General features: G+C 51.8%; 1 protein-coding gene and 1 long non-coding RNA gene across 3 annotated transcripts in view; one reads left to right on the forward strand and one right to left on the reverse strand.

The window, feature by feature from the left end:
• The window catches only part of SLC2A1 (solute carrier family 2 member 1), a 29,012-nt gene extending 15,033 nt beyond the window's left edge, over positions 1-13,979 (reverse strand). Inside the window, exons 1-2 of the mRNA XM_084874624.1 lie at positions 13,769-13,979; positions 2,669-2,764 (exon numbers count right to left, since the gene is read on the reverse strand). Of these exons, the coding sequence (XP_084730750.1) occupies positions 2,669-2,764; positions 13,769-13,786 (114 nt within the window). The 5' untranslated portion in view covers positions 13,787-13,979. The remainder of the gene's footprint in view (positions 1-2,668; positions 2,765-13,768) is intronic.
• On the forward strand, positions 13,845-21,884 carry LOC311617863. 2 transcript variants are annotated; one of them, XR_014794191.1, is made up of 4 exons: positions 13,845-13,978; positions 14,276-16,278; positions 20,920-21,144; positions 21,466-21,884. It is a non-coding gene; the product is annotated as an uncharacterized lncRNA (long non-coding RNA). The 2 variants fall into 2 exon arrangements; XR_014794190.1 differs by having other exon boundaries at positions 14,276-21,144.
• The last annotated feature ends 804 nt before the right edge of the window (positions 21,885-22,688 follow it).

A 22,688-nucleotide genomic window follows, 5' to 3' on the forward strand; every position in this document is an offset into this window, starting at 1 on the left:
CCCACTGTCCTCGTTCTAAAGTCCACACTCCCTAGCTTGCCCTAGCCCGTGGTCAGCGAACTACGGTCTGCAAGCCACACTTGGCTCTTTGGCCCCTCGAGTGTGGCTCTTCCACAAAATACCACACCTGGGTGAGTCTATTTTGAAGAATTGGTGTTAGAAGAAGTTTAAGTCTAAAAAATTTGGCTCTCAAAAGAAATTCAACCGTTGTACTGTTGATATTTGGCTGTGTTGACTAATGAGTTTGCCCACCACTGCCCTAGATGGTAGTGTGCACATGACCATTCTTTGCCCCCACTCCCCCAAATATGTTGTTATTGATTTCAGAGAGGGACAGAGAGGGAGAGAGATAGAAACATCATTGATTGGCTGCCTCCTGCATGCCCCCTACTGGGGATCCAGCCCAGAACCTGGGCATGTGCCCTAACCGGGAATGGAAGCATGACCTCCTGGATCATAGGTCGATGCTCAACCACTGAACCACACTGGTCAGGCCCACATGCCCAGTCTGACTGTCCCATGCCACACCGATGGCTGGATATTTTACAGATGAAAGCTACCCTACCCACAAGGCCCTTGGTGGCCAGGCTCTGGCTTAGCTGTGGCCTTCCCAATCTTTTCTCTCCTCCCATTCACCCAAGTCACACACCGGACTTTCTCTCCTCTGGGCATTTTATTCCCCTCTCTGCAGGGTGGAGGGCCCCTGCTCATCCCCACCCTGTTGTTTCTGGAAAACACCTCCTGTGTCCTGCTCTGAGAGCCCTAGTTCTGTCAGTAACTCACTATGTCATCAGTCATGACATCACTTCACCCAATAGTTCTCAACTTTGGCTGCACATTAAAATCAGTTGGGGAGCTTTAAAAATTCGATTCTCGGGGGAATGGACTGGCTGGGGAGAAGTCAATGAGGGAAAAAAATAAGCCTTATGTAATACTTTAAACAATAAAGACTTCAGCTGAAACTGGTTTGGCTCAGTGGATAGAGCACAGGCCTGTGGACTGAAAGGTCCCAGGTTTGATTCTGATCAAGGGCATGTACCTTGGTTGCGGGCACATCCCCTGTGGGGGACCTTAATAGGAGGGACCTTGTTTCTAACTATCCCTCTCTCTTCCTCTCTGTAAAAAAATCAATAAAATATATTTTAAAAAAATAAAATAAAATAAAGACTTTAAATTAAAAAGAGAGGAAAAATAATTCGATGCCCAAACAGAAGCCCAGACCAATGAGCTCAGAATCTGGGAGTGTCCAGGGAATCCTAATGTGCCCTCAACCTCCTTCTATGATGATACAGATTTTCCATCTGTAAGGATTCCCAAAAGGAGCCCGCTCCAAGGCACACACCTTGGCAAGGGCTGTTCGGAGCACTTAGCGATGCAGGGCTGGTGGCTGCACCAAGCATGCGCCCTCAGTTCCCATCCCAGACAAGCTGAGAAAAGTCCCTTCATGACTCAGCAGGCCAGGCCTTCCTGTGACCCGCTCCTCAGCACGGGGCGTAGCTCGACAGCCACCCTCCGCCTGCTTGGAGGAGGCCCAGCTCTGACTCCCGACACCACCTTGTCCTTCCCCGGGGCCCCCGAGCCTTGGGGGCCAGCCACTCTCACTTTCTAGTCTGAACAGCGAATGCCCACTCTCACTTCATCCTCCCCAGGAAGGTGCAGCATTTTACACTCACAAGCCGGTTGGTCCAGAAGGGGTCGTGTAAACAAGAACGTGGCTTCTGACTCCAGCATTGACTAGCTACAGGACCTTGAGACCATTACTCATGTCATCCACCCTCATCTGCCCAGGGCCAGTTCTCAGGTTCGTAAAATGGAAATCACCGCTCAACCTCAGGAACATATGCAGAAGGCCTGGTGTGGAGGAGGGAGGGAGGCAGTCCAGTTTCCTTTCCTGGCTGCTTTCCTCTTCTCTCCTCCCTGGGGCAAGAGGGCTGGGCTGAGGTGATCACCAGGGTCCCTCCTAGTGAACAAGTGAGGGCAGATCTGGGATGCCGTTGTGGGGAGAGGAAGTGAGCACAGGCCTTTAGCCCCTGCGGTTCCCTAGGGCAAGACGCCATTTGTGTTTTGACTGGCAGAGGGCCTCCAGGGAGAGGAGGCGGCTCAACCTAGAGCGGGAGGCCTTATAAGGAGTGTGCTGTGCGTGGATGGGTGTGAGCACAGGCTCAGGGGCCATCAGGCCCGGAGGGCTCCCCAGCAGACTGGTGCTGGACACCCGCTCCATCCCTGACGAGCTGGGTGATGCCAGACCGGTGCCTTCTCTCCAGCTACTCTCTCCATCTGCAGGATGGGCACGGTGGATGCTGCCCGCCTGCCTTTTAGGGCTGCAGGTGAGCAGCCAGTGAGATAAGCACCACGAGAGCCCTCTCTGGCCCCAGGTACCACATAAATGCAGCCTCATTATACCAGGGATTGCTCTGATTATTACAAATGTCTGTGTTGTAGAGGAGGTTGCTCAAGGTCCCTGCTATGAAGACCCCATGATTCTATAGGGCCCCAAGAATTTAAGGCCAATGGTAAGAACCTCTGACCTGTTCGGGGCCAGGAAAGAGGATACTGAGGCAGATGGTGAGTTGGCATAAATGCCTGACACCTCAGAAGCAGGGTGAGTGTGTGAGAGGGTGTGCAGTGCGAGCTGGTGCTGATAAGCCGAGGAAAGCAGAGCGCTCACCTTCTGGGGGGCATTGATAACCCCGGTGTTGTAGCCGAACTGCAGGGAGCCGAGCACTGCCCCTCCCACGGCCAACATAAGGGTGCCGGTCAGCTTCTGCAGAGAAAAAAAAACACACTGTTACAGGCAGCTCAGGGCAGGGTTACTACAGGGCAGAGCCTGGGCTGGCAGGTTCTCTGACTCAGGTATCTTGCCTGACTCCTGGCGCTCCACCAGCCTTTCTCCCAGGAAACTTGGCCACTTTTTGACTCCAGGTGCCCTAACCAGCCCTCCTGACTCTAGACGCCAGGCTGGCCAGACTCATTCCGGGGCGGAGCGGGAACTGGGTCTCCTCTCTCTCTCCGCAGCTAGGTTTCAGCTGCAGATGGACAGGCCTTGTCTTCTCTGGGGTGTCATTCTCTGGGTGGAGCCATGCCGGGGTGCAGGTGGCTCCAGACTGATTGCGGAGATCCAGGAAGCAATGCCCAAATTACACGGGAGAAACTACATAGATGGGTGGGGGAGAGGGGGCCTTGGATTTGGACTCAAAAGGGGCTAGCTTCTGATTCTAGTCCGCCTGCCTGCTTGCTCTGTGAATTCCAGCACGCTAAGTGTTGATAAGACTTATCTCCCCCACTCGTCCCAGACCCTCTGTTTGCTGGTCTGCAAAATGGGAACAGTTTCAGGCTGATCGGCATTGGAAATGTGGTCCCATCCTTCCCTCCCTCCATTCACAGTGGGAAACGGAGCCCCAGGAGGCAGAGGGGAGGGAGAGCAGAGTTTCCAGCTCGCTCAGAGGTCTACAGAGAGCCAGGCTGGAGCCCAGGGTTCCAGGATTCCCCACCCCATGTCCCTCACGTAGCCATCCCAGACCCTGAACCTCTCAGGGTTATTTGGACACAGATGACATACCGCTCAGGAATGTGCTCTGGAAAAGTACGTGTCAGGAGGCAAGTAAAAGAGTGGGGCAAAGGGTTTTCAATGGGCAAAGGGGAGAAAGACGGTGGTGGGTTTCTGCCCCCTGGAAGCTGGGGCCTGAGAGCAGCAGGCAGGCGGGCCCTGGGTGACAAGGCACCTTGCTAGAGAGTCGGTGCCTTGTAGCAAGAGCCCCTCTTGTTAAAAGGGGGACTCTTTTTCTTTTAAAACAAAGAAGTCAAGAAATGTGACATGCAGTTTGGCTCAGTGGATGGAGCATTGGTCTGTGGACTGAAAGGTCCCAGGTTCGATTCCGATCAAGGGCATATACCTTGGTTGCGGGCACATCCCCAGTAGGGGGTGTGCAGGAGGCAGCTAGTGGATGTTTCTCTCTCATCGATGTTTCTAGCTCTCTATCCCTCTCCCTTCCTCTCTGTAAAAAAAGCAATAATATATATATATTTTTAAAAAGAAATGTGACATTAGGTAGGCCCTTAACTGGTAGTGAGAGAATGGAGCCAGGGGAGGGACAGCAAAGAACTGTGGACATCACACCGGGCTGGGCCCTGAGGAGAGGGCTGAGCCATGCCCTCGTGGCTCTCAGCTCAGCCACGCCTTGCGATGGGCCTCAGTTTCCCCACCGAACCCTCACTGACAGCACTGGGCTTAGCTGCTCATCAGACATGTTCCTAGTGTGGCCTTTCCAGTCTCTGCTATGAGGCCAACACTGAGAAAGCCGAGGCTTTCACAGCAGAGGCTGAGGAGGAGGAAGGGGCTTCGGCCAGCCCGAGCGCGCAAGCTCAGAGTCCACTCTTCACCAGGTGAGCGCTGGGCCCTTCCTCCCTCAGCTCACCCGGCCCCTCCAGGGCCAAACTCTGGGCGTTCATCCTGGACGCCGGGGCTTTCTTCGCGGCAGGCTGCACCCCCTTTAAACCCTGTCCCTCCCCGCCCAGCACCCCAACCCCACACTCAGCTCACCCCAGAGTGCCCTTCTCTCAACTCCCCAGGAAGCCTTCAGACCCAGGGAGTCAGGTCTGAGTGGCTGGTGAGTACCTGACAGCCCCCTCCGGTGGGCCCCGGCCCAGCCCATTCATAGGCTGACCCCTGGACTGAGGAAGAGGATGCGGAAGGCACGGAGCAATGGCAGAGGCGGGGCTGAACGGTGGCTGCTGAACCTCACCATGTGAGCGTGTTCCGCCTGGTGAGTCACATGCGTTAGCTGGGGGCTGTCCACCGGGTTGTCCAGGGTGTGACAAACACGGTACGACAGAGATGTTTCTCTAGTACACAACAGAGTGAGCGCAAAACAAGCCATGCGGCCCCGGCCAGTGTGGCTCAGTTGGTAGGGCGTTGTCCTGAGCACTGAAAGGCTGCCGGTGGTTCGGTCCCCTGGGCACATGCTTGGGGCTGCGGACTTGATCCCTGGCAGGGGGTGTGCAGGAGGTGGGCGATGGATGCTTTGCTCTTGCATCCATGTTTCTCTCCTTCTCTCTAAAAATAAAAATATTTTTTTTAAAAAACCTCGATATAACGAGCGATGCAAACCTATGATTTAATAAAACGTGTCCCAATTATATAATGCAATATTAACTTGGGACAAACACTGAGATATATTAAGTAAAAAAAAAAAAAAGCAAGCTTCAGAGCAGTATGCTATATGCTACTTTTTGGGAAATAAATAAATAAATAAATAAGGCTTGGGGTATAAATATCTACTTATTTAAGGCCACATAAGAAAGATATTTTAGCCGAAACTGGTTTGGCTCAGGGGATAGAGGGTCAGCCTGCGACTGAAAGGTCCCAGGTTTGATTCCGGTCAAGGGCATGTACCTTGGTTGCAGACACATCCCCAGTGGGGGGTGTGCAGGAGGCAGCTGATCGATGTTTCTCTCTCATTGATGTGTTTCTAACTCTCTATCCCTCTTCCTTCCTCTCTGTAAAAAAAAATAATAATATATATATATATATATATATTAAGATATTTTAGGGGATCTGAGTAGCAGAGGCAGCTTGGAAGGGAGATTTTCTTTTTATATACCCTTTGGCACATTTTTGAACTTTTTACAAGCCCTGCAGTTTCATATGACTTAGAACAAAGCAATTGAAGTGAAGAATGACACAGATGAGATGTGTCCTGGTAAAAATCACGCCGGTAGCACATGAATACATGACGGTGCGGCCGGGGCCCTGTGAGAGGTAGTGCTGTTACCACAGGCCCTGTTCTCAGTCTGGCTGGGATCTTCCAGGGGCCTCTCTGGGTCTCTGAAGTCACCCCTGGGACCCCGAGCAGCAGCTGTCGCCTCTGGCGGCTGCTAGGAATCAAGGACTGTGCTATTTGGCAGGTCAAGGTCAAACTCTGCCATAGAAAACCTGCCTGTCCACGCCCTGGGTTATAAGCACATCCACCCAGGCAGGCCGCTGCGTGAGGGCCCACACAAACGCTCGGGGACCCGTGCTCAGGGCCCGGTCCTGACATCACCGGAGAGGCTTCTGGTCCGGTGCACAGGCCAGTGCGGTCTGAGCTTCAGCCAGCCGGTGGGAGAGGGCACTGTGGGGGTCCCGGACAGAGAGACTTCCAGTTTTGCCTGGGGACCATCAAAGATGGGTTCTGCGGAGGGGACACCGGAGTTGGGCCGTGAAGGACTCCATGCAGGGAGTCTGAATGCCAAGCGGGGAAGGTGGTGGCAAGACTGCATTCCAGGTAACGGAACAGCATGTGCAGGGGAAAGGAGGCCCCATAGGGGGCCCCCGACGAAACAGGAGGTGCTCAGCGTGGCTGGATGTTAGGTGCCCATGCTCTCTGGTAGGCACCAACCACACAGTTACACTCCCGCCCCCCTGCGCCCACCAGACCCAGCTTGGCCGCTGCTGGCCTTGGGGTCAGGAGGCCCAGGCTGGAGGGCAGGGAGCTGCTTCCCTCACCGTGGACTTGGGATCTGTGGTGGCCCTGGCTCTGGTTTCTTCACATAGGAAATGGGGACGAGAGTTCCTTCCCTGCAGGATTGCTGTCAAGGTCTGAATAGAGCCCATCATAGAGCTCGCAGGGTTCACTAGACAAGTGTTTTTTTAATCAGGGGAGGAGTGGAAGCCACCCTCAGCCGGGCGGCCATAGCACCGTCCGCCCCCGCCATCCCTGTGGCTGGAACTGAAGCATGGTGACGGAATCCATTTATTCAACATGTATTTATTTATATTTTTGGGGGTCAAGCTAAAGGACAAGTTGGTGGTGCCTTAGGGAAGGGGTGCAAACCCCACAGCCTGCAGTTTTCTGAGGAAGCCTTTTTGAGGGGTGCAGTAGTCATGGGGCCCCCTGACGTCCCCTGGGGATGGGACTGCCTCTACAACACCCACTCCTCCAGGCCTTTCCCTTGCCGTGTCTGCTACAGTCTCCAGCTTTTGCTCCACGTAGCTGGGAACACTCACCTGCTGTTTACCCACCAGACTGGGAACTCAGTAAGCAGGGCCTAGAGTGCTCGGGGTAGGACACAGCACGGGGACTTTGTAAAAGACCCACCGTGTCTGAATTTAACTTTTGGACAAAACTGGCTCTGTGTGTATCTGCTCTGCCAGAACGGTATTCACGCTCACGGACTAACTTGGCCATTTGTCAGTCCTCCGATGAGCACTGAAAGCTCCGCTCCGAGAGGCGGAGACAGGCCAACAGGAACGGCCTACCCCCACCCACCGGGCTGGAGAGGAAAGACCACCGAGCCCAGTTTACTCCCAACACCCGTCGGGTGCCACAGACACTCCAGGTCAGCAACGGCTCAGGCTCAGGGTCCCACACAGAGAGGGACAGCACACCCCCAAACGTCGTCACCTCTGTACTAAGTCTGGGGGTCCGGAGCCTCGCCGAGAGCTCCCCCTCCCCCAGAAGCCAGCGGTGAGGTGTCAGCAACTGGGACCTCTCCTCCCACACACGGAGATGCTGCTGCTGGCTCTGGCCGGGTAGCGTTGCGAGCAGCGTAGCCTTTTGACTTGCTACGTGCCCTTCCTCGGACTTGGCCTTCAGCAGAACCTCGGTGGATCCTGGCAGAGGAGGGCAGGTGGCTACTGCCATTTGGAGTCAGGATGTGGCTCCCATGGCTTCCCCAGGCGCACGGGAGCATGGGACACAGCCTTTGTAACTGGTTGGGCCCCAGCTCTAAAGAGATGGGGGCTGAGGGAGTGGGAGCTTACTGGATCCATGACAGCCCCCTTTGTACTTATTTCCTGTACATTTCTTTTTTAAGATTTCACGTGAACAACATTCTGGGTAAAAAAGAGAAAGCCCAATGCAGTGGCTGGGTGGCTCAGTTGGTTCAAGCATCATCCCCTCTACCAAAAGGTTGTGGGCTTGATTCTCATACCTAAGATGCCAGTTCAATCCCATGTCGGGGCATGTACAGGGGGGCATGCACAGGAGACAACAGATCAGTGTTTCTCTCTCACATTGATGTTTCTCTCTCCCTCTCTCCCTCTCTCTCTCTAAGGTCAATGAACATATCCTTGGGTGAGGATTTAAAAAAAAAAAAAAAAAGGCCCAAGAAATTGCATAATAGACTTAAAACCCGTGTGTGATAAGCGGGAGCAGAAGGTCAGGGCAGGGGCTGGGACGGGAGTTCTTTGGAACTGCCCTCTCTGACCTTTCCTCCTAAGAGCTGAGCAATGGGTTATATGGCCCCAGTGCCTGACCTTCCAGGGACCTCAGGCATTTACTGCCTTTGAAGCCATTCGCTTCCACCCTCCCAGGGATGTCAGGACTTGCCTGGCGGAGCCTCGCTGTCCCTGGCCCTGGAGGCAGAAGGCACTGATCAATCCTTTGTGTGTGGGGAGCAGTCCTCATCAATCTTTAAAGCAGGAGGAGAGGAGGGAGCTGCTGAATTTAGCAGCACCTGCAAGGGGCCAGGCACCATCCCCGGGGCTGCTTACACACCCCCATTTCACCACTAGGAGCACACGCTGGGGAGAGATTGCTCCCACCTTCACAGATGAGAAAATGGGGGGCTCGGAGAGAAACACATCCCTCGGCTTCTGTGACATTTCAAGCAGGGAGGGGTCTCTGATGCCAACGCCTGCCCTTCTGCTCCTGTCCTCCCCGCTTCGCTTCCGGGTTCTGGCCCCTGAAGGAAACAAGGTTTCTACCTGGTGCTTTCTATGTAGGTCAGATCCCCGTCCAGCAGCGCCGGGCCTTGCCCATTCTGAGTCAGAACAGCCCAGGCCCAAGCTCCTGGCCACTCGGGTGGATTTTGCTCCAAGGTCGGCGACAAGGCCCGTGGACCGAGTCCAGCCTGCCAGCTAAGAATGGGCTTTATGTTTTCTTAACGAGCTGGGGAAAAGGACTAATATTTTGTGTTGCAAGAAAATTGTATTAAATTTCAGTGAGCCTTCATAGAGTTTGATTGAGACACAGCCACGCTCACTGGTTTATGTATTGTTGATGGCTGTTTCTGTGCGACAGTGACAGGGATGAGTGATCGTGGCTGACGGTGACAGAGCCGGTGATATTTACTTACTGCGTGGCTCTTCACAGAAAAAGTTTGCCAATTTCTATAATACTTTAAGCCCCAGGTCCCCTGAACCGCTACGTGCAAACTCGATGGGTAAACGGCATAGGATTTTCAAAGCCTTTCAGGCAAAACCACATCGTTCTCCCTAAATAAGTAAAAAGGGGCTGCTCCTAAAATGAGATGTTAGCAAAACTGGTGTGGCTCAGTGGATAGAGCATTGGCCTATGGACTGAAAGGTCCCAGGTTCAATTCCGGTCAAGGGCATGTACCTGGGTTGCGGGCACATCCCCAGTAGGGGGTGTGCAAGGGGCAGCTGATCGATGATTCTCTCATTGATGTTTCTAACTCTCTATCCCTCTCCTTTCCTCTCTATAAAAAATCTATAAAATATATATTTAAAAAATAAAATGAGATGTTAAATGCAAACAACTAACTCCCTGGGCTGTGTGTGTGTGGGCCCTGCATCAGGACCTGGACATCTGGAGAAGCTGCCACCCTGAGGGGGTACCCCTTCAGTGGTGAGATGGGTACCAATTCAACTCTGATCAATTTAATTTGATAAGACCATGGGGATAGGCAAAAGTCGACGACACTCTCGGCAAACAAATATAAGTTCCAGCTTCCCCGACCTTGAACATGCCCTTTCCCCTAAGACCTCCAGTTCTCAATAAGAGAGGTTTTCTACAAAAAATAAATTACATTACTAAGGAAAGGATAATGCTTGGATGCACATTCCCAACACTATGCTAGTCAATGGGGAACTGGGCACTCTACACCACATTCCTGCCTCTCTGGAACTTGATATTTTAGGTGAGGGCGAGGACGGAAAAGAAATACCTAAGATATACATCAGGCGATGAGTGGCATGAAGAAAAAATGATGGGGGTACCATTTTGTAATCACGGGACACGCCTGTCATGGAACACTACGTAGCTGGTTGAAAAGAATGCAACACATCTGTATGTAATTGATCTGGAATAGAGCCCCAGGGTAGATTTTTTTCAGAGAAAAAAAGCGAAAAGTACAAAACAATGACTAGAATGTACATTTTGTGTAGAGAAAGGGAAGATAATTAGCTTGTACAAATGGTACTTGCTTCTACACGCAGAGAAGAACTGCGAGAATTTACTTCTAACGGGCAGTGGGCCACGCAGAACGGGATCCAATTACATAAAAATTACACTTACAGGCACACATATCCACCCGCACAAAATGAGGTGTGTGAGGGTAAACAGCAAACTGTTACAGCTGGGGGAAGGCATTTACTCTTTTACTTCGTGTATTTCTCCACAGTGGCCTCCAATACTTCTATAATAATAATAAAAAAAGAATCCACAACCTGACCCAGAGAGGTATTTTCTGTTTTCCTACTGCGGCGGTTGAAGAAATGAGTTCCAGTAGGAGGCGTGGCTGGCCTGAGGTCGGATGGTGGAGCTGTTGCTTAGGGGACCTCCTTCTCCTCCCCACTCCCAAACGTCTCCACCGGGAGGAGGGGGGGGGGGGGTTTGGTGATACGGACAGAGAGGCCTCCCTCTGTAGACAAATGCTCCATAAACCGGGATCTGGCAAATGCTCTCTCCCCCTCAACTTCCAGGGTGCCGAGGCCCCTGGGAGGCAAACGCCAGAGAGGTGGTCTTGGGAGAGGATGGGTGCTGCCTTCCTTCTGCCCAAATCCAAGGCCTCGTTCCTGCCAAACCCCAGCATTTACGCCTTAGCTACGGCTGCCCTGGCCTGGTGGCCGGATGGCAGAGCCTCCAGCTCCATTCCACCCCTCCCACGGACGGAGGTAACAATGGAGGTTTGTTTTGGTGGCCAGGCGGGGTCTGTGGGCCCGGACACAGCCTCTCTGAGCCCGTAAGATGCCTTCTCGGCCTCTACGATCCTGGGGACGCCGGTCACCAAACTGGTTACCAAACTGCGTGGCTTTTTCACCTTTTTGTCCAGGAGTGGCGTGGGGGGAGGGCCGCGGGTCCCCAGCCAGTGCCGCACACACTTTCCCCTTTGTTCCCGGCCTCCGCACCTCTGCCAGCCCGGGGGAGGGGGAACTGGATGCCCTACCCTTGGAGCCAGAGCCGAGCTCTGGCCGCGACACCCCGTGACCAGGAGGCTGAGCTCCCTGAAGTCACAAGCTGATTAGGGGGGATTTGGGGCTGACCCAGCTCCGGGGCAAGTGGGGTCGGGTCCCCGAATGGCTCAGTCGGGGACAAGGATCCTCATGGAGATGTTTACAATAGCCTGCGCACCCAAACAGGCCGGACTGAGGGTGTATCCACTTAAAATAGCCACTGCTCTGACTTAGGGCCCCGGGCCTGTCTCACCGCACCCACCACAGGGGAGCGGGCCTCCATGTTCCGGGGAAGAAACCAGGGCTCTGAGGAGAGCCACTTCCCCAAGGTCATAGTTTTGTGAGGACACATGTTGTTCCCGCTCACAGAAGGGTTTCAGTTGTCAAGTTGTGCCTAATCCAACTCTGAGACTCCTGCGAGCCCAGAGAGAGCTTGCTAAGCCCCAGGAGTCTGGGAATTCCTCCTCACTCGGGGTGCGTGCAGGATGGCACAGAGGACCGGGGTGTGGCAAAGAAAGCATCATTTTTTTTTTTTTTTAAATACTATAGAACATCTCCACTATTTTGTGAAAGCCTCATCTCGGTCACGTCTCTTTCCTTCTCTGGCCTCAGTTTCCTCGTCTGCCAAATGGAAGGCCCCTTCTTGCTCTGACTTTCCTTCACCCTCTTCTGTCACTCTAGGAAGACGGCCGTGTGTCTTGAGGCAGGAGGCTCGGTGTGTGACCTTGGGAAAGTCGTTTTTCATTGGGTTGTGATTCATTTCGCCCTGACAGGGGAGGCAGGGCAGCCACCTTAGCTGACTCATCTCTCACCCCTGGGCTGGCGACCTCTGCAAACCAGTTTCCTGACAAACGCCTAACTGGGGAAGAACTGGGACCTTCATGATTCCTTGACCAAGTGGTACTCGCGGCCCAGACACCCTGGGGTTCCCCGAAAGTACACACTGTCAGAATGCCAGGCTTCTGGACAGAGGCCACAGCTCAGGTCCAGGAAACCTGAGGCCCAAGTAAGAGCAATGCATCCTGGGAGCCCACACCGACCAGGACGATTTATGGACCATCCAGGAGGACACACACATTTTCCTTCTGAATTCTTACAGCTATTCTAGTGATGAAAATAACATTAGCAGGCAGATAAGGCAACTGAGCTACACTGGACTTCAGAACCACATCTGCAGGACCTCAGAAAAGCATTTAACTAGCCAGGTGCTTACAAACGGTTAAGGATATTCTCCATCACTGAGCCATGCCAGCCCGGACACTGTTAAGCATATTCTACCTCCACGCAGAATATTCACTTATCCACTCAACAAATAAACACCCAGGTCCTCTATATCACATGCTGAACAGATAGTTCTTATCCTGGAAGGAGCACACAGTTATCTGCCTTACACACAGAGAAACGGAGGCCCAGAGAGGTTCAGCGGCCTGCCAGGGTCCTGAGATAACACAGCAAGGGTTCAGACTTGGTGGTCTCAAGCCCTGGCCACTAGCGCTTTTCCATTTGGTTTTTATTAGGTTCTATCCCAACATTACAGGCTAACTAACCTATGACTGTCAGAATTCGAGTTCCCCAGGGCGGAATGAAGCAAGCAGTCAGGATTCAACAGGTAAGAGGGAGCCTTTTCCCACTGAGGGCACAGCCCTGGTGTCAATGTCCAGCGGGACCCCGATCAGACGCACCGCACCCCTCTGCAGCCCACAGGCAGGGGCGGTGCAGAGCTCAGGCTACCCAGTTTAAAAAAAAAAAGAAGAGAGCGCATCCTCGCGCTTTCCCAGCCCAGGAGCTGGGACCATCCAAGCGGATAAGAGGGAAAGTTTCCAAGAAGAAAAAAAAAAGTGACTTGAAAACCTGGGAGGAAGGAAAGAAACCATGTCTTGCACGCGGGAGGGGCTCGATCCATACCCGTTCTGGGTCGGACAAAGCCATCCCCGGAGGGAAGAGGAGCTGCTGGTCCCCTATCCAGAGCGGGACGCCTCCAGGTCCCCAGCCCCCTTCCTCTGGTTCCCCTTCAGCCTGGGGTCCCTTCCCGCGTCCCAGCCCCGGGGACACGCGGCGGCGGCCCCGCCCCAGAGGGAAGCGTGCCTCCCCGGACCACGTGAAGCTCCGGGGCCTGCGCTCCTCGCCCAGAAGGGCCTCGGGGGGTCCAGCTTCTTCTCATCTAAAGCCCGGGAGGCCCCGGGCACCCCGGAGCCAGAGTCCCCCGGCCTCAGCGGGGAGCCCCGCGCCCCGGAGCCCAGGCCGCGCGAGCTGCGGCGCCCCAAGAAAGGGGAGCGGCGGCGGGGTGCCAGCAGGAGGAGGGTCCCGCCTCCTCCGCACGCCGCCGCGGGGCCGGGCCGGGCCGGGCCGGGGGCTCGGCCGGCTCAGCCAATGGGTGCCACAGGAGGAGTCCGGGCGCCGGGAGATCGTGAGAGACGTGAGCCTCCGGTCCCGCGCAGCTGCCCCGGAAGCCACACACTCTGTGCGGGCGCCGAGAGCGCGCGCGCCGGGCGCCTCCGAGCGCGCCGGGTCCGAGCCCCGGCCACCTCCGCGGCCCGGTCCCCCCGCGCTAGGCCGGCGCCCGGGAGGTCCGGGACGCGCGCCGCCCGCCCCCCGGGTGCACGGCGCGGCCGGCGGCCGCAGGGACCCGGGCCGGGCGAGCGCGCGGCTCACCTTCTCGCTGGGATCCATGGCCGGGCTGTGTGGCGCCGGAGGCTCCGGGTGCAGCGGGCGCGCGGGCGGGCGGGCAGGCGGCTCAGGTCCCGAGACTACGACGGCGAGTGTGATGGCGCTCTCTCCCAGGACCCGCGGTCTGGGAGCTCCGCGAGGCCACCTCCACGGTTTATAGGACCCCGGGCATTGGCTGGCGCCACTGGTGTGTGTGTGAGTGCTGGGGCGGGGGAGGGGGCGCGGGGGCGGGGCCTGGGCACGTCGGGGGCGGGGCTGCGCGGGGAGGGGGCCCGAGAGAGGACTCCCGTCACTCCGACGCTTGGGTGAAGGAGTGAAGAAGGAAGGCAGAGATGATGAACGAATGGGCCGTTAATCTGCCTGCTTCCTGCCACCTTTTTAAAAAATACTTTATTTTTTAATTGATTTGAGAGAGAGAGAGAGAGAAAGAGAGAGTCGTTGTTCCGCTTATTTTGCATTGATTGATTGCTTCTTGTATGTACCCTGACCCAGGATGGACGGGCGCATCCGGAGGACGCTGTACCCAACTGACCTACCAGGCTCCTGGTAACTCTTCTAGCCTTTCATTGAGTGCCTTTTGGGTCTTGCCACCTCCCTGCGCGCAGTCTCTGTTCCCTAGCACATCTAGTCTACTCTGGGTGCCTCTTCCCAGCAGTGGGATGCTCCACTCAGCTAGGGGTCTCACTTCCCCCGGGACAGAGGTATGGGTCCCTAACCCTAACGCTAGCTAGCCTCATGGAGACCCAAAACTAGAGAGGACGCAAGATGGGAGACGCACCACCACACCAAGTGGACTGCAGGGGTAAGAATGCACACAGGAGCAGGATTTGTATCACGGAGAGAGCGGAGATCTTCGGGGGAAGGGGGAGGAGGAGGGCAGCAGGGTGTAGAAGAATGAATGTGAGGTCACCAGGTCGGTCAGTGTAAAGGCCATTCTTGGCAAAGGGAAGAACTCGTGCAGAGACGGCAGGCAGGCAGAGAGTAATTGCTGAAGGGAAAAAAGAATCTTCCCACCCAGCTCAGAGACGGATGGTGGAGCCCTGGAGTCAGAAGACCGAATCCCAGCTCTGCTGTTTACTGTCCAGACATCCCTGGGCAGATCCCTTCTCTCTCTCTCTCTCTCTCGGAGCCTCAAGACCTGCGTTTATAAAACGGGTATACCAATTCCTTCCTGGGTAAGCCTGAGGTGAATGGATGCGAGTTAAAGTTTACCCAAATAAATGGTATTAATTCCCGGTGTCGGAAATTCAACTACTCCCCTTCCTATTGCCATGGTGGCCCTCGAAGGCAAAGTGGAGTGACCAAGCAGCGTTACCCCTGCCTTTCACACCATACCTGCTCAAACAGACACCCGTGACCTGGTTGAAATTTCATTTCTCTAACTTTTCCCTGTGAAAGTTGTATGACCCCTGGAGGCTGTCTTTAGAGGTACAGTCATCAGAAGCTATTGAGCCTGGATCAGAGATTAGACTCTCAGGCCTGCTAGTCTATTTTGGGGTGGCTGAGTCCTGTGAAATAGGATTGAACTTCAACCAAGGAGGGAACACCAGAAACAATAAGTAGCATTTGAGCCTGGAAGGTTGGGTTGGGGAGTGGAAGAGGGGGTGCGGTGGGGGGGGGGGAGAGCAGGGAGCATAAACAAATAATTGCCTGAAAGTGGGTCATGAAGGTGCAGCTTAATTAAGCCAGAGAGAGCCAGGCTAAGTAGCCCCTGTGCTTGAAGTGTTGGGGGTTGGGGGCTGGGAGAGGGAGGAGCCGAGCCTGGAGGGAATCTGAATGAGAGAAGAAGCTGGTGGGTGAGGGTCACAAAGGCCCTCAATGCCAGGTATAGGAGTTAGGACTTGGTTCAGTAGGCAGAGGAGAGCCACGGAGGGTTTTTGAGCAGAGGAAGGACTTGCGGCAATCTCAGCCTCCCCTCAAGCCTACCCTACCCTCTACTCTAAAGGCTAGAGGCTTTAGAGTTGTGAAGAGTGCCGGGGAGCCCTGGCCGTCATCTCGGAGGGCCCAAGCGGCCCCCTCCCCAAGCTGCGTTCACACTGGCAGCTTTGTCTCTGAGGCCGCCAGGAAGGAACTGGGGACTTTTCTGGGTTTGATTCCAAGCCATTCCAGGCTTGGCTGCTCGGAGGAAGAGAGCATGCTGGGATCGGCAGGGCCGTCCCAGGTGGTGATGGCAGATGATGCTGGAGTGCGTGCCGGAGCGCACGCCTGTGGGCTACGTGGGCTCCCCCTGCGGCGGCCGAGGGGGCGGCGCTGAGTCCTAGCGGCTCCGCCTCGCGTCTCCCGAGTCATCCGTGAGTAAGCCGCCAGCCAGCCCGGGAAAAGGCTTTTACATTTTTATTATTTTCTTTTTTGCCTTTAAAAGGCAAACGTCATGGCAGTCTGGAGGAAAGGCCCGCTGAGTCAATTGCAGCTGATGCAAGGGCGGCTGGGATGCGGGAGTCCCAGACCGCAGGATGTTTTGCATCTCAAATCCTCCAGGGCTGCAGGTAAACACGGTGTTGGACTCCTCCGAGGCCTGGTGGGCCAAGCAGGACAGTTTTTTTTGTGCTTCATGTTTTCGCTCTCATTGGCACACCTGTTCAAACCACCTGCTCCTAGAGAATGTTCTGCTTGCCTTCTTTATCCTTCTGTGTCCTTCTCTGCAAGATCCCTCAGGGCCGCCACTGGCTCCCTGACGCTGGGAACACGTCACTCCTCTGTTCTCTCCTGAGCACCAGGCTTGTCTGTCCCGCTGTCTCCAGGACAGCCCTCGTCATGTCCCACAGGGACCTGGCACTGCCCGTGTTTAACTCTAGACGCACCAGCTTCCCCTACCCCTTCTGGTCCCCAGTCCAGGATGGCTCCTCTAATTCACCAAATTACTGATCCCCGCCCTGAGCTTTAATATAACTCAACAGGCACTGGTACTAATCTTGTCATTTGAAATGTTGGTACTTTGTCATCATGGGGTATTTTTTTCTTTCGTTTTGATTTTAGGAAATACTCTATGAAATACACTGCTTATCTTTATGACTGCGCTTTTGGCACCCCCTTAAGTCTTCCTGGGGAGAGGAGTGCCTCTCTTGCCACACCCTAATTCTGACCTGACTGGTCATGTTTTGTAATCAGGGTGCTGCTCACTCAGGGTGTGTCCGTTTGTCAGAATTCAGCGAGCTGTACACGTCCAATTTTTGCACTTTTCTGCTTGTATAGTATGCTTCAATTAAAAATTGTACTATTATTTTTTACTAAAAAATAAAAAAAATCCCTTTCTGGTTTCAAGGGAATGTCTGCTTGTCTGCTTCTTCTAGCTAGCATCCCCAGCACCAAAAAAAAATCCCGCACACACTGGGACTCCGTACTAATTTGTTGTTTTTTTAAATTATGTTTTTTATTGATTTGAGAGAGAGAGAGAGAAACACTGACCATCAGTTGCCTCCTGCACACACCCTTACTGGGACCAAACCCACAACCTGGGCATGTGCCCTGACTGGGAATCAAACCCGTGACCTTTGGTACGCAGGACGATTGATCGATGTTCTACCAATCAGGTCACATTGGCCAGGGCTCAGGACTTATTTGTTGAATGAATGAATGGATACAATATTATTTCAGTTAATTTAATACCCACAAAAACTCTAAGTATTTTGCTCTCCTTTTTTAAAAATGGAACACTGAGATTCAGGGGAGTGAAGTAATTTGCCAAGGATCACACAGGTAGTAAGCTTGAGTTCCAGCGCCTCGGTTAAAAAAATAAACAAAAACTCCTGACCAGCAGTGTACCTAGGTCCGGCCCTATCACTTAGATTACAATTATTTGAACTGTATCTTTCTCTAGATAATGACTTCCTTGGGGCAGGGACTCAGGCATTTCTGACTTCCTTCTTCTAGCTAGTTGCTTAGCACAAGGGAAAGGCTATCAATGTTTAAATGAATGAAGCAAAGAATGAATGAATGAGGCCAGCCGTGATAGGTGGGGGGGTAGAGCACAGGTTTCGAAGATAGATCTGCTAGCTGTGTGTCTTTGGGTATATTACGTAGCCTTTCCGAGTCTCAATTCCCCCGCCTATAAAATCGGAATAATATCAGTATCTTCCTCAAAGAATGATTGAGAATATAAAGGAGAAAACGACTGTTGAGTGACAGGCCTATGATAGATAACTTGAAAAATGGTAACTATTATTGTTTCTAGTGTTTTCCATTTTCAACGCCTATTTATATCAGGGTGGCAGGAATCTGCCTCTTTCTGTTTCCACGTATTGTTTTCTGGGGGTCTCTGGAGGAGGAAGGGGGGGACCTGATGCAGCCCACAGGAACTTTCTTCCTCACGCTGGTCAGGAGAGCAAGCGCTGGAATGGTCCGGAAGTCTGGCCCAGCTCCTCACGGCCAGCGGTGCCACCTCTGATGAGTTGCTTCCTCTCTGCGAGCTTCAATGACCTCTCTGTAGGATGGGGCTCAGAATAAGCTTGATCTTACGGGGCTCTTCTGAGAGTCCAAGGGCATGTTCCTGGGCCTAGCACCCAGTAGGTCCTTCATAACATTTACCTCTGAGGAATTGATCTGGCACTCTGAGGTGTGGGAGAAGCACACGGAGACAGAGGGACTCAGAGACCCCCGACAAGTCCCAGTACGGATGGGAAAAACAAGCAGCCTGGCTGGGCTCCATTTTGTTCTTAGAACCTTATTTCTCCTGAGAAGCAGAATAATAATCCCCTTTATGCGGATGCAACTTCGTACAAAACCTTCCCACTTGTCCTTCCTTGGTTCCTGTCTCTTCACACCTTGTGCTGAGGGCAAGACCACGTTTTATGGATACATCCCCTGGGCAGTTTAAGGAGATTAAGGCTTACTTGCTTTACCAAAGAAGGAAATTGGTAGCAAATTAAAGGTATGAAACCTGGACCTCACCCTTTCCCTCCCCCATTCTCCAACCCCCCTCAGGGGAACAGGAACCACTTGCTGGCATCCAGCCATGCCTGCCCCCACCTGGCAGTCAGGCACACTCTTCAGAGTTGCTGGCTGATTCACCCCATTATCCCAGAGCTGACTCACTTTAGGAGACGGACTGAGAACCAGTTGTGAGCTTGCGGAGTCCTCCCTTCCCTCCTCACTGAGGCTTGAAATTAACACCCAAAGTCAGGCGAGCTCTTAAGAAAGGGAAAGCCCTGGGCTGGCTGGAGGCGGAGATCTCAGGACTTAGGAGAGGGCGGTTCAGTTCCACGCTGGCTCTGCTACAGGTTTGCTGGGGAACTGCAGGCAAGTCACTTTCTAAGTCCGTCTCTTCAGGTTTGTAATGAGGATGTTGTAATGGGTGTGACTTCCAAAGACACTTTTTCTGGTCATAATGACACGTGTGTGTGCTGACAGTTTACGATGTGCCAGGTACAGGGCGAAGTGAGCCGTATAGAATGATCTCCTTTAATTCCGGTAACAAATCCTGGACATGCTGTTTTATTCCATGTCACAAGAAGGAAACTGAGGCACGGTTTCAGGATAGCTTGCCCCAGGTCAAGCAAGTAAACCAGTGGTAGAAGTAAGGATTGAGTGCTGTCTGTCTCCAGAACTCTCACAATCACATCTATACTTACTCCCTTTATTCCACTGGACCTGTTTCCTCAAAAACAATGGTGACAGAACGTACATACGTATCATAAAATTTCCATTTTAACCATTTATGTAGACAGTTCAGTGGCATTAAGCACATTCACACTGTTGTGCAACCATCCCTACTATCCATCTCCAGAACTTTTTCATCTTCTCAAACAGAAATTCCATACCCAATAAAGAGTAATTTCCCCCCCATCTACTTACACCCCACCCCCACCCCCCGGCCCTTGGCAACCACCATTCTACTTTCTGTCCTTTGAAGTTGACTACTCTAGTTACCTGGTAAACTTTCCTCATTTTTAAAACTATGATAATAAAGATCAAGAGTTGTCTGGCTGGCATGGTTCAGTGGCTGAGCATCAACCTATAAATCAGGAGGTCATGGTTCAATTCCCAGGCAGGGCACATGCTCGGGTTGTGGGCTCAATCCCCAGTGTGGGGTGGGCAGGAGGCAGCCAATCAGTGATTCTCTCTCATCACTGATGTTTCTGTCTCTCTGTCTCCCTCTCCCTCTCTGAAATCAGTAAAAAAAAAATAATTAAAAAAAAATGGTCAAGAGTTATTTGACCCCTCTACCGTGTTTCCCCGAAAATAAGACATCCTCCGAAAATAAGACCTACTTACAGGTTTCCTTCTGAGCGAAATATAAGGCATCCCCCAAAAATAAGGCCCCCCCCTAGGCTAAACATGAGAGATTTGGTCCACTGATTCTGAAAGAAATGGAGTCACAAGAAATTCACCAGGAAATTCAGGAATTGGATTGTTATGATGATGTTCCAGAAGATGATGACATGATTGTCATTGAATAAATGAGTAAATTCTTGATACTGTAGGATTCACAGTTTGTCTGGTTTGTGTTGACAACTACCGTACTACCGTACCATATACAGGTAATAAATTTTCTTTATTTTCATTTAACAATAAATGTGTACCGTATTCTTCATGGAAAAATAAGACATCTCCTGAAAATAAGACCTAGCGCATCTTTGGGAGCAAAAATTAATATAAGACACTGTCTTATTTTCGGGGAAACAGGGTAGTTGGGCATTTGGCTAGACTTGGATTAAAGTTCCAATCCTTCTATTCAACAGCGGTGTGCCCTCAGGCCGAATAAGTCTTGCCTGGTGGGACTATTGATTGAATCACAGGGCACAATGCATATGAAGGTGTTGGGAAAGTCTGATGCCACTTCTAGAGCTTGTAAAATATACCTTCTGCCAAAACTGGTTTGGCTCAATGGATAGAGTGTCGGCCTGCAGACTGAAGGGTCCCGGGTTCAATTCCAGTCAAGGGCATGTGCCTTGGTTGCGGCACATCCCCGGTGGGGGGTGTGCAGGAGGCAGCTGATCGATGATTCTCTCTCATCAATGTTTCTAACTCTCTATCCCTCTCTCTTCCTCTCTGTAAAAAATTAATAAACTATATTAAAATATATATATAAAACCTTCTTCCTGGAGGTCTGGGACCAAGACCCCAACGTTAAGTTGATAGGTGTGAGAGCTGGAAAGAAATTTAGAATTGTGTGTATCAACCCATTTACAGGTAAAAAGACTGAGACCTAGAGACGTGGTAATGACTTACCCAAGGCCATGGAACTTGATGCATTCATTCCCATCTGTGCCCGGAGCACAAGGCCGTGACTATGGCAGGCGTCCGGCAGACGTTCGCTGCTGAGGTTGGAAAGCAGAGGCATAGAAGAAGGGCTTCGACTGCTTGTGTTCCAGCCTGTGTGCCTGGGATTGTAGAGTGGGTGGTAGAGCCTCTGCTTGTAGAAGGTACTGGGGCAATATTCTTTTCTCTTGGCTTCTCCTTTTTACCAGTTCCCAGAGGCCTGCCCTTGTGGCTGATGAGCACCATTTTTCTCCTTTCCTTAGAATAATAATGTTGGGATTTTTCAGTTGCAGGTATCAATATATTTAAGACAATTTCAGTCAATAAAAGAGAATTCATTAAAGCATACCGATATAGAGGTGTCTCCCAAATCAGTGGCAGAGAGGCAGTCAGGGGCTGAAAAAGGTAGGGGTTCGTGAGGAAACTACCACCAGGATGGTCTCCATCCCTCACCAGGCTTTATTCCTCTCTCTTTTCATGGACAGGTATGTTCTGCTCTACCCGACAGGATGTGACCATCACACAATGCCAGACATCACATGGGACCACCTCAATGACCCTCAAGGTTGACTCAGCTGTTTCCTGGTCCTGCTTCTGTTTGTAGAGGAGACAAGCAGATTAGTTCCACTTTGGTCAGAGGTTTGCCCAGGGTCCAATTGGCTGTGGTCAGACCAATTGGGGTCATAGAGCACAGACAAAGAGAACAGGGTGGTGCGGAGGAAGGGGTATGAGTCACAAAGGCAAACATGTGTGTATATTAGAAATGTTGAATAGAAATATACACACACTGATATGAAAAGAAAATCAAGCCCAGTTGGTGAGGCTCAGTGGTTGAGCATTGATCTCTGTCATCATTGATGTTTCTATCTCTTCTCCTCCCTTCCTTTCTCTGGAAAAAAATCAATAAAAGCATTTTTTTTAAAAAAATCAAGATTGTTTTGAATGAAAACACACACACACACACACACACACACACACAAAAAAAAAAACACAAAAAAACCAAAAAAAAACAGGTTACAAAACAGTACATTTGTCATATTTTAAAATGTAAATATGCACCCTGGCCGGGTTGCTCGTTGGTTAGAGCATTGGTCCACAGACTGAAGGGTTGCCAGTTCGATTCCCAGTCAAGGGCACATACTTCAGTTGCAGGCTCAAACCCCCAGCTCTGGTCAGGGTTTGAATGGGAGGCAACCAATTGATGTGCCTCTCTCACATTGATATTTATCTCTCTCTACCCCCCTTCTTCCTCCCCTCCACTCTCTAAAAAAATCAGTGGAAAAAATATCCTCAGGTGAGGATAAAAAAACAAAAGAAGTCAATATGCCTATGTAATATAATTGAATTTCTATACATATATATGTATATATGTATATATACATACATATGTGTGTATATATACACATATATACATATATACATATATGTATATATACATACATATACATATATATACATACATATATATACATACATATATATATGATAAATGTTCATTGAAATGATGGGTAGAAGGATTGGGGATAGCTTTTATTTTCTTTTGTAATGCCTACATTTAAATTTTTTTCTCTCTAATGAATATTAGTTGAGTTATAATAAGACTTTTAATAACTCTTACCTCACAGGGCTGCAGTGTGGTTGACTAGCACATTGATTCACTTCTTCAGTGAGTATTTATTAAGGATCTGTTATGTGATGGTTTGTAAAA

The sequence above is a fragment of the Pipistrellus hanaki genome (genome assembly GCF_964339955.1).
Source record: "Pipistrellus hanaki genome assembly, chromosome: 2".
NCBI classification, from domain to species: domain Eukaryota; kingdom Metazoa; phylum Chordata; class Mammalia; order Chiroptera; family Vespertilionidae; genus Pipistrellus; species Pipistrellus hanaki.